The following is a 12,341-nucleotide window of genomic DNA, read 5'->3' as shown; positions in this document are numbered from 1 at the left end:
AAGTTGTCAGTCTTGGTCAGGACGATCCGATTGGATCTTAAAAGTTGCGTGAAACATCTTGCGTGAGATCCGGATCTTAAAAATTATCAGCATTGTTGTTACCAAGCATAACTTTGACCTTTGTCTGATCCGTAGAGGTCACGTTGACCATTGACCTTAACATATATTGGAACGTAAAATTTCCCGCTCTTTTCGATTTTGGCACCAAATATTGGGATTCCCGTTTGAAAAATCAAAGCTAATCTCAAAATGAACTAAAAGATGAGGGTCGAGGTCAAATCATAGGTCACCGTTTCAATCCCTCGTTAAAAATTACCCAAGATTTAACCTCGGTGATTTTTTTTTTTTTCTTTCTTCACCGAACCCCGCGAGATTTCTAGGGGCTTTGATACTTTTTCCTCACCCTGTACATTCGCTTATTCCATGCTCACGCAACAGCGGTAATTGCACGCGTTTCGCAACTCGCGACTTGCTACTCTCTGCCACCGTCCAGCCGCAGCGTATTTATGCCCCGGTTATGTTTAATTAATTAATTAATTATGGCTCAGGTACCGTGTGTGCCTTACACCGCTTTCGCCTGGCACAAACGACGTTTATAGACCGTCGTCCAGGAAGCGAAACCGGAAATTAACAGGTACTTTACACTCTTTGCTCTGCACGTGTTATACCTACGCTGATCCGTATCACTGAAGACCCTTGACATACGCCTGCGGTACAGTTGAACCCATTCGAATGGTAGTTGGGAATCTTTTCATTTTTCACTGATCCGAAATTTAGACGCCGAACTTTTGAACGTGTATTTTTGGGTGATTAATCTTTTAGAAACGATTTTAATTATTTGATGTCGGCTGTAATAGCCGATAAAAATTAAATGGCATTGAAAATATTTGTAGCCAACGAAAAATTCCTGCCTTCTTTATTGTATTTCGATATGAAAGAAAAGATGAAATATCTGTACGGACTAAATATTCCTCCACCACACGAGGGTTCCGAGTGTTCGATATATCTTGGCGTGAATTCGTCCCTTTACGAAAATCCCCTTTTCGTCGTGATAAAATTGCGTCAAACAATTTCGTAACGTTTTTTCGAAAACGGAATATTTGCGCGTATAATTATTTCACGCCCCCTACGTACGAGCGATCGAGAATTTTCGTCACCCCAACTCGTAATTTTCTGCAGGCGTCCAAAGAACATCCGGCGTGTAAAAATACGCACGGATCCGACAAAATTGAATAAATATACCTAAGAGTCGAACGACGTAAACTCGTATATAAATATCTTGTGTGCGTTGCTTTGGAATTGAAACGAGACGCAGGAGGCATGATGCGGCATTGAATTCGCCTCTCTTCCGGATCTGTATTTGCGTTGCAGGACCGAGGAAAAATTTCCATATTTATATCCCGAGGATATTAGCGCGCTGCTTTTATTCGCGCGCCCACGACGAGAAGCGCATTTAGGCGATTGCAGCCTGCAGCGGGATTTGGTGAAATTAAGCGGCCCAATTCGGCCCGATATTGTAATGCTAAACGAACTTCTCCGCCGCACCGCAGGTCGAAGGAGCAACCCTATAAGAGGGGGTGAGAAGGGCTCCCGCCCTCGAGACGCGACGTGAGATTATCGAAGATTGACGAGCCTCAAATTGTGACGGTCGTTAGAAAAGTTCCGTAATTCGCTCGATCCGGAACAACCGGGGGATTCCGGTCCTCGGAGAGCGAAAGGGAGAGAAAAGGGGAGACGAAGGGTCACCGTGTCACCCGTCGAAACCTCCTGAAAATTCTTTTGAGACTCGTCATCCCCCATCATAAGGACCATAATCACTTTTCGCGACTTGCGTTCATGTATTCAAAAAAGTCGATCGGTTACATTTTGGAGTTTTTTTAATAAGGCAGGACACACGACTCATGGCAAGAATTTTCAAAAATTCTGCGATAATCCGAAGACGTGTATCGAAATAAACTCCCGCTAATGGGTTTTTGAGGAGAGAAATCGAGACTAGGGAGAGTTTCGCCGCAGGAGATTTGGCGCTGTTCTTCGAAAGCCTCGTATTCTCGGGACGTGGTCGGAAGGTACGTCGGATTTTGGGAAAATTCAACGAGCTCGTTGAAAGCCGTCGTGACAGACGGTGATTGGTTTAAGCATCGTACGAACGTACGTAACTCGGGGCGAAAGTAAGAAGAAGATAACGAACGAGCCGCGAAGAAGATCCATAAGGGGTGAGAAATCGGATCAGAAATTCGTGCGGTAGTTGGAAATGACGCTGGTTACTTACACCAACGGAAGTGCCGTTGGAAATAGCCGAACTTAAACCACCGTTCGTCCAGCCAACGAGGAGCTTTCGAAGAACGATAGCCGCGCACTAGTGAAATCCAGGAATTTACTCACCCACTTGGCTCGGCAAACTTAAACTTTGGCTCAATCGGTAAATGCGGGAGGTGTTTCCCGGGATTTATTTTGTTTAGAACAGCGAGCACGGGCACCCGGGTGCATACGGAGATCAAAGGGGCGATCAAACGGCCACCCCTGCAACCGCGAATTCGCGCCTGCCTGCCGGCCAAAACCCGGGACGAAGACGCGTGCATAATTATTGCGTAAGCTGTCGCCAGGAGGTAATTAAGCTTCGGTACACGAGACGGCCCATTAAAGATTCAGGGCGGTTTCAACCCGGCAAGGGACAACACTCGGTGAACCAAAGAGATGTGCGCCCGTCGAGCCGCGTCTCCTTCGTCCTTGAATATCGTCGTCGCGTAGCCAAACCGAAACGCGGCTCCTCCCGAATTCGGCATTTCGAATCATGCAAACTGGTTTCTGGAACCGGGAATTAGCATCGCCTGAGAACCCGCAGGTGACGATCTTCGGCAGCCGTTTGTCGATCGCTCCGCACCTCCCTCAAAGGCGATTGATCCTCTCGGGGGTTTGATAATTCGGAAACGTAGACCGAATCGCTTTTGGGAAAGTTTCTCGCCCCGAAGCTCGAGCTTGCGGGCGAACGCGCCAAGTTGTTGGGTTTACTCGCTTTTGTCACGCGGTGGCGAACTGCGAGCACCGCGCTTCACGGTCCCGAAGAGAAGAGTAAACTTGTCGAAAGATTGCAAGTGCGTCGAGTGTTTGGTTTAATTTGCGTTAGTTAACATTTTAATTAGGGGACAAGCCGGGGTAGTTGGATAGTTAAAAGGTCGTTTGCGATCCTGGTCTTCCCTTTCCTTACCTCGCCTTTGCGTGACGTGCAGGGGCGTTCACGATTCGTTCGCGCTTCGGCCTTAATTAGGAAAACGCGTGAATTCGCCGGCTGACGCTTCACCTTATCCCGATTCGGTTCCCCGTTCGAAAGCTCGAGAATTATTCCATCGTGCTTGTAAATTTCGGCCGGATGCTCGCTTCCTCGAATAATCTCATTATCGCTGATCGGGGAGTCTGCGTCGGTGAAAGAATAGAATTTTTTTGATTCAAAAAAAAAATAACAAACCCACCAACTTGATCTAATCCCAAAAATCGGACCCAGTGATTACAGTTTCTTCGAATCTCCGCGGCGATTTTATTGAAACACGTTATATCCTGTTATGCAAAAACGTAAGTACCTAAGTACCTAAGTACAAACAACCGCGCGGGAGTATTTCAGCGGATATTTGTATATACTGTTCAGAATTATACACATGAATAATATATGAGAGATGAAAAGCGGCGAATACACGGTAACGCGGCATAAACCATCCCCCTGAAGCGACCGATTTAGCCGAACGTGATCCGCGAGCGATTCCAGCCCCCCTCCCGGCGTCAGTGAGATTTTAATAAACTCCTTCACCCTTTGCCTCGTCCCTTAATACCGCTGAAGACCAAGAGCGGGAAAATACCCGGAATATATGGGAACAGGGGACGGAATTTAATAAAGTTTCAGCGAGAAGAAGAAGGCGTCTAGTCCACGAAGAGTTATCTCGAACTTGGGCAGGACAGAGCAGGGCGCTCTTCCGGCTGGGTCTTCCAACGAATCCTGGAAGAACGGACGTCGCGCGTCGCGGCGTCGGGGCCCGATACCTGTCGACGGACCCAAGACGGACACCTGCAGCCCGGAGAAGCAGCCGAGTGGAAAGGTGTTTTTTGCTCTTCGAACACTCTAGCTGGGAAGCAGAGAGATGCGCTGCGGCCAGGCATGGCGAACGAGTAATCCTAGTCGACCGACGTATAGGTAATCGAAATGCCGACTACCTGCGTGAAGTGGATCTTCCATTTTTCCGAGGTAATCAATTCTTGGATTGATTCTGAATCGGTTCTTCGAGAATCCGTTCGATTAGAATTCGAGCCCAATGAAACGTCGATTCGGCATGGATCGATCCGAAATATCGTTATGATTTAAATCGTGATTATTAGCGAGAGCAGCTGGTGATATGGAAAATTCTGTTACGAGTGGTTAACGAAAGCCCTGAAGTGAAGTATAAAATACCGCAGTGCAGAGTGAAAGTCACAATATCAGGTTTCAAAAATGCATCAAGGTCAAAGTATAGAAAGGTAAAATATAAACGGTCAGAATTCTGACGATTCTACCCGTAATATAGAAACGTATTTTGATCAAGCGTCATGGAGTTTCGTAGGATTTCAAAATTTCAAAAAGCGAGGTAGGGAAAATAAAGCGAAAATGTTGAAGGGTGAAAAATGAAAAACCGAAGTACGGAATCGACAAAATTAGAATAATGAAATTCAAAATTAGAAATTCATGAGTTGACGGTATCAAATTTTTAAAAAAGCAGAGATTATAGAATTTTACAACGCGGAAATTCAAATTTTGTTAGAATTCGGATTATTTTCCACTATCGTTTTCTGTAATTAACCTTAATTATTGAATTTTGAATTTTCTATACTTCGAATCTTTTCTGAACTTGAAGAAGTCCGAAGCATAGAAGTAACTAAATAACTCTAAATCCGCGACATCAGCTGTCAAAATTTCAATCACGCAGCGTCAAATCTCATGGAAAATTTGCGTGCACCGCGTCGATCAAAAGTACAGAATCGCGAGTCGATCTTAATTTGACATAACAAACTAACCGTGTACTCCAAGCATGAAAGATCGAACGAAGCAATTTAAAAAAGGTGAAGAATCGACTTGTGAGATCGATTTTTTTAAACGTCCCGTGATCGATCTTGGCAGAATCCTTCGCGAAAGTAGCTTCCAAACTTCGAAGGAACCCTGCGAAGGCGGCTTCGGCTGTCTTCGAGTGGTTACGGGGGTTTATCAGAGGGCGAAAGGAGAGTTGGAGTGAATTTGGAACCCAGCAGCGCCTTTATCCGACTTAGACGGGATCCGAAGCGTCGACGTCACATTGCAGGCATGAAAAGCAGGTTATATCGTGCAGCGAGACGCTTCCTCGAGGGAGAACTTTTGCCGCAACCATAAGTGGCTTTCCTCCGAACCCTGCAGACTCTCGCGATTCTCATTACGTGTAACGCAGACTCGAACTTTACCGCGAGCCTCGAGCAGACAACGCGAGCATCCAATAAGCTTGTCTCATTTTGCAAAATTTTAAACGCGCTGTCGTACGCTGGCTGCCGACGCGAGACTCCGATGGAACAAGTTTAACGAGTTAACGCTCTTCGAACGCCGATTAAAGCCACAACTGTAGTAACTGTAACGAGTTGATAAAATTAATATTCCGCTAATACTCGACTCGGTAATCTTTTAAAAAAAAGAACAAAAAAATAAAAATAACATCAAGCACCGATGTTTTACTTTTTTCTCATCTTTCACCCTTACAGTGATTAACTTCAAGACTATTTATAACCGGTTCAATCGGATCATTCGGATAATAGAAAAAGATTTTTGTCCGTACGTCTTTTTTAACCTCGACTTTTCATCATCGCCGACCGCGAAATTTGAAACGACCGATAAAAAAAAAAAAACGAAAAAAAATCCGTGCCAAAAGATACGATGAACAAGAACAAGTATCAACGCAAAATTACTTGAAAGTTGCGATCTCCGTAGGGTACATATGCTTGTACACAGTTTTATAATGTATCCTGGGTACGATCGATGAGTTAATAATCCCGATACCAGTGTATCGGCTGGATGCGCGTAGTGATTAAAAACCAAAGTGTAAAAGAATAAAGGGATAATAAATGTACATAAACCCGCGAACCAAAGAAAATAACAATGAAAAAATAAGAAAAGAAACGAGATCCTCGCCCAACCCGTCCGCAAAACGATTTCAGGTGAGGTATCGGTCGTGCCGCAGCCGCGTGCGCACAGATGCTGCACAGCATATATCTACCTACCCAAGGAAGATTCTTCTCGCGGTGAAATAATTTCAGGTTCGAAAAATTGAGGCCGTCGACGAGTGCATCATCGTCGAGCGAGGAAGAGAGAGAGAGAGAGAGAGAGGAGGAGAGAGAGAGAAGGCCGGGACAGACAAAACAGTTGGCCCCTGGCCGAAAAGCGAACCACCTGCCACCTTCGAAGGGCCAAAGTACCAGGGGTGGGGGGTTCCAGAGGCAAGGTGGCGAAGGGCGAAGGGCGGAGGGCGACGAGAGGGGGCGGTGGGGCGATAGGAAGGGGGGGAGGGAGGGGGACCACCGACCCATGCCCAAACTATGAACCACGCACACCGAAATCGCGCTTGTCGCGTTGTGTCCGTGTATCGCACGCATGGCACAAAACTCGTCTCTGCTTATGCAGTCGTGTATACGCGTGTGTTTGCACACATGGCGTGTGCGTGTGTGTGTTGTGCGCCTGCTGCCTGCACGCTAGGTGAAAAAAGAAGCGTCGCGACGACGAGCGGCGGCGGTTACTTCCACACGACGAGTAGTGGGGATTATGGGGGCGGAGAAGGGGGACCCGCCAGGGGTTGGTGGGGGTTGATCGGCTGGCCTACGCGTCTCTCTGTTCAGTTGGCGAGCGACCGTTGAAAAGTCCGCTCGCTGGTTGTGCGGTGATAGGCGATTTTTCACCCGTTATATCGAGTGGCGTACGTAGTTTATATACGTGCATTTGGGATTTTTTAACACCGTGTTATCGAAGGGAAGGGACGAAACTTATTCGATTGATGTAATAATTTAACATACGTTGCGTGGAAAAACTAACGATTGTAGGAGGGTGAAACTTACCCTGTAACGAAGTGTGCAAAATATTGTATTTCTTGAGTGAAAGAATAAAGTGCAAAAAGGGAATATCCGCCTGCAGTGAAAAGTGTTTCCGAAACCCGTATATTTATTTATTTTTTTTTTCTTGTTTGTTCTTTATTTTCTGAAATTGTGTCGCCGTTTCGCGAGTGCTGCGACGTTGCTACACTTTATCATCGCTGCGCATGCAGTCGCTTCAACTGTTCAAGTGCAGGTGACGTGTAAAGCCGAAACGGAAACGGATGAAACAACGGCTGGAAAGTTTACCCGCGGGAACGTGAAAACATTAGTTAAAAAAAAAGAAAAAAAACGCGTGGATGATAAAAAATTTATAGAAACCAAAAAAAGAAAAAAAGAAAACAAACAAAAGCGACACCACCCACTGGGATACCCATGTATAATGCAACGGCACACCTTTGCGTGAATAAAAAGTTTGGTTCGACCTGCGGTTTAAAGTGACAAAGAGCCAGAGGTTTTCGGTTACGTCCGGTGAAGAGCGACCGGAAACCGTTTTTACACGACCGGAGGTGCCTGCAGAGCGGTGAACTCTAAAAGTTTGAGTTTTCGTCGTATCTTTTTATACGATGATTAATCGTGGCTTTTAATGTAATTTCGTCATTTACGTTCTCCGATGCGGAACGTTTTTGATCCGCAGAAAAAATCAGCGGTCGCACAAATCGTTCAAATATATAGGAATCGAGTTGGAGTGCTCGGGGTATTTCATGCACGGTGATAAAGTTTCCGGAGTGCAGTTCGAGGTGCGGGTGAAGTTGCTTGTTAAAGTTGACGACGAAATTTCCTAAGCAAAATGATAAACTTAAGGTGAGAGTCGCGGAACGAACGCTGCGTGCTTTCCGACATTTTCGTTTCATCCCCCGTAATCGTCTACGTTTCGGGGCAACTTTGGTGCACGCGGATTATCGCGCTTCGTTCAAATTTTTCCCGCGCAACTTGCTGCATCCTGCGGTGACGTCATGGCCGGAATTACCTCCAGTCGGAGGAGCACCATCTCCACAGTTTTTCTCATCCTGTCAGGTGAGTTGTCAGAATTGACGGTAAATCGGCGAAGAAGCGAAGAGAGAGAAAAGGTCAGACGGACGGCAATCGTTAACATTCCCGCTCTCTCTCCCACTCCGAAAAACACCTCCCACTTTTTCTCTATCTCTCTTTCGGCCTCTGGGCGAAACGAAACGCAACGAAATTAACCAGAAATCAAACGTCGAGCAGCGAATGAAAATTTCCATGGCCGCCAAGCCTCGATTCGATTCAATGCGAATTCGACCACCAGTACAACTCTACTGCACTTTCTACAAATCCAACCGTTCTGCAGACTTTCTCGCATCGTAATTTTAACGACTTGCTGAAACTTGAGCGGCTTCGAAATAGCGCACCTTGAAGTTCGACCGATCAAGCTTGACAAATAAAAAGTTATTCTCGTTTCTGACCTGTACCAAAGCTCGAAGTAGCGAATTCTAGGCAAATTATCGTACAGGCTCGAAAAAAATTTGAGTTTTCAATCACGCTTGATCGATGAAAACTCGACGTTACTTGTACTGACCCGGAATGGAGAAACTCTCTACTTTCTCGGTGAAAAAAATCTGGCTAACCATTTTTTCCTGGGGGGTAAAAGGAATCCTGCAGGATTTTCGGGGATCCTCTTTGTGCCGCATGCATCGCCTGTATCGTCGGCAGATGCTCCGTCGTTGAGACCGCCCCTCGTGTCCCCGGGGTGCCCAACGTGCCCAACGTGCCCGGGTCACCGGGGACCGGATCACCGTTAAAGCCCTGAAAAACGGGCTTAGCCTTCGAAAAGGACGGGTCCGTCTAGAAGCCCATTTTCTGATAAACAGGGAGGGAATTGAAGGAGGGGGGAGAAAGCGAAATAGAAAGTTTGGCCGGAAATTCCAAATTCTGGGAGGAGAATTTGGAAATTCGTATCACCGTCCTTAGTATCCCGATCTTGAGGAACTTGAGGATGACTTTCGAAGAGTTGGTTTTTCGGAATTAGTGTATATTTTGTTTACGGTGGTTTACTAAATTTCGAAAAGTCGCAAAGATGAGAATTAACAACAATTTTTCCTGAAAATGGATCGTTGCAGTAACGTTACCAACTTCATCCTCATAAATTAGCAGCCAAACGCTTTATAACGTTTATTCGAATACGGTAGTAAGGTCCGAAAATCAAAATTTTGTGAAATGCCATGAATCCCCAATACTTTTATAGAATTATCAGGATAAAGCTGAACTGCATTTTTCTATTTCCAAAAAATTTAACACGCGCTAACTTCAGCTTTGTATCCGCAACGTACGGAAACTTGTTCAGACATTAAAAATTTACACGAGTATAAGTGGCAGGCTTTTATCCCCTAGCTCATGTTGAACAAACCCCAATTTTTTTCCTCAACTCGAATAAAAATCGAGACGATTTTCGGGGGTAAGTTACGTCTTCTTTTCCGACACCTCCACAACTTTCTTGATGCAAAAACAGATACGCGTCTTGCGTTGAATTTTTGAAATCGTTCAAACTCCGCCGAGTTTTAATTAGTTGTTCGGCGACTGTGAGTCACGTCGGCTCTCGATTTCCTTATACCCGAGCAGCTATCCTAATAGTCTGAATCAGAGATCCGTACTCCCACGTCATGGCAGCTGTCACGTAATTGCGACTGGCGTCACGTATCTGCAACCGCAGGTGAAACGCAAAGAAACGGAAGAGCGTTTCCTGCACGACGATGAGCGCTTTCGGCACGGAGGGATTTTATTTCACGTTATTACCTGAGTTTCGCTAAACATCGCCAAATCCTGGACCGTTTCTGCGTATTTCCAATTTCGTTGCAGCGCCCGCTAATCGCCGAACGAATTGCAATCTGCATTGGGAGCAACTCGAGCGATGAAACTCCGATTCGGGACGAAATAAAAGCGCAGGAGTTGGCGGAAAATTGGCAGAGACCACATATTTAGGTGCAAGGTAATAGCTGCACAGTCTGCAGGAATCAAACATCGAGCTTCGAGTCGAAACTTTTCCGAGATTGGAAATCGGGAAAACTCGAAGCAGCGCGATCCGGGCAACCAATCGAAATCGAAAACTAAAATAAAACAGAAATTAGCACTGTCATATAAATAGTTACTGGCAGAGTCTTGTAGCTCGAAATCCAGGGTCCGATTTTTCGGCAGCTCGTTTCGCGCTTTGAAACATCTTTCTTTTTTTTCGCATCACGTTCTCCGTCCCCCACTTCAGAGCCGCCTTATCCCCTCCTTGGGATCAAAAATCACGATACAAGCTGCGTGCAGCTCGGAATTAAAACCGTCGCGATAACGTATCGAAAACAATTTACCTCTCAAGTTTCCACTCGGTGTCTGTGTCCTGAAATTCCGCCAAATGTTTCAATGTTATCTGACCAACATTTTGGTACCGATTAAAGCTCGCGTATATTTCGCGTCACTTAATCGCCAGGCGAGTTAGAGCTGCTTAAAAAGCGCGATTCGTAAACTGGGAGGAAAATCTTCGATCCGATTCATGGGTTCGACGGCGATTACGCATAAACCGCAATGCCTGCAGCGAATTACGTACTCTCGGCACATCATGTCGCACAGTTTACTGCGCCAGGATGATCATATTATTTACCGCTAGATCGAACAAGTCGTCCCCGAGTGATCCTACAACAGTTATCTTGCCTCGTACACTACGACGTTTAACCGTCGTGCTTTCACTACCTCGTCGTCACCGATTTCCACACGTTTCGTAAATCGTCAATCCGTTATGCAGCTCGAATTATCCGGCCAACGCCACAGGACGACTTTACCTTTCCGCGTGCCAGTTGCGCCAAATGCAAGTTCAAGCTACCGGAGACGGTGAAAATCCGAAGGTACCGATAATTCTGTGGAATTAAGGAAACGGGGTCAGGCATATGTAGCGTAGCGTTTTCGTAAACAGCGGTACGTGACGACGTGTACGAATGAGGCGATTCGACACTCGTCGATAAAATCAACCGGTACCCGCCTTCGTGCGCTGAAACAATAATCCACCTCGCATGTGTAACGCGTATTATGTGTATGGGTGTATTTATACACACATTTTATACTCGCGGAAAATCGTGCCCCAAAGTCTTTCCCAAAGATTTTCCATCCTTCGTATTTACCAATTTTCTTATTGAGTATCTACCTGCCATCGTTGCTTGTTGGTACAAGCTGGTATTGAAAAGGTCGACGTATGCGGAAGGAAAACGTCGCTCGAGTATCTCGAAACGCGCAACGATATTCAAAGAACTTTCTACAGAGATACGCGAAAAAGTTCTCGATTCTTTTTTTTTTTTTTCTCTCTCTCTACTTAGCCGGGGGTTTCATTTCACTTCTGGGAAAGAAAGCCAGACTTCTGTAAATACGTGCATGTGGAAATCGTATCTATTTATCAACTCTTCAAACTTCAAACTACACACACGTGTAATCGAGTAGTTTTTCCTGAATAAAAGTAAACGTTTTTTTCAACGGCAGAATTATTTTATCAACCTGCAATGATCGATGAACTGAAAATTAAACGATGCCATCAAGCCTGTAGACCTGCGACAAGGCTAAAAATTTCGACTTTCCTCCAAGTTTTTCAATAATTATCAAACCGAATTCATCCGCCGGTATTACAACCACCAAGAATCACCGAAACGAACACGCAGCGCTATCTGACAGCCTGAAAGCGAACCACGCGTCGAGTTTCCCTCGGGATAATCGTCCCTCGGCGCGCAGAACAGGAGAAATTCAAACGGACGACGTATCGAGGGAACGGGTTATGAAAAAAGGTCTATGTAGTATAAAAAAAAAGAAAAAGAAAAACAAGTAAAGAAGCATGTTATGCACGGGACAAGTTTCAACCATCGCGACTCGTGCACACGTGAATTACTTATATGCCATATCTGACCCGGCGGTTTTCACTAGAAGTCGATACCGTATGTTACTTTTATGGAGCTGAAGTTGGCAGCGTTAGCGTAACGAAACATTGGGGGAAAAAAAATAACTATTTTTCAATTTTTCAGTGACTCTGAAGCGGCTAAGTTTTGAAAATATGAATGACCGCTTTGCCTGATTATAATTTAATGCGTTTCAGAGATTCGTGAAATTACGAAACAACGGTGAATCGTCGCAGTAACGTTACCAACTTCACCCGTTTTAATTTTTACCCCTTACACAGCGGGCAAACAATGCTCGTTATGGCTGCCGCCAATTTGCCGCTCCACTTTTTTCCCCGTATCTAA

The 12,341-nt window shown here is 45.5% G+C and overlaps 1 protein-coding gene across 3 annotated transcripts in view; it reads left to right on the top strand.

Moving 5' to 3' along the window:
* Window positions 1-12,341, top strand: part of LOC124178877 (hemicentin-2-like) — a 249,234-nt gene that overhangs the window by 217,657 nt on the left and 19,236 nt on the right. The window contains exon 1 of one of the 3 annotated variants that reach the window (XM_046562643.1): window positions 6,886-8,136. The exons of the other annotated variants lie outside the window; for them this stretch is intronic. Coding sequence (XP_046418599.1) covers window positions 8,076-8,136 — 61 coding nt within the window. The 5' untranslated portion in view covers window positions 6,886-8,075. Of the gene's footprint in view, window positions 1-6,885; window positions 8,137-12,341 lie in introns of those variants that run through there. 3 annotated transcript variants of the gene reach the window in all.

Source organism: Neodiprion fabricii, chromosome 3 (assembly GCF_021155785.1).
Source record: "Neodiprion fabricii isolate iyNeoFabr1 chromosome 3, iyNeoFabr1.1, whole genome shotgun sequence".
NCBI lineage: Eukaryota > Metazoa > Arthropoda > Insecta > Hymenoptera > Diprionidae > Neodiprion > Neodiprion fabricii.
This window is presented reverse-complemented; position numbering and strand designations above follow the sequence as displayed.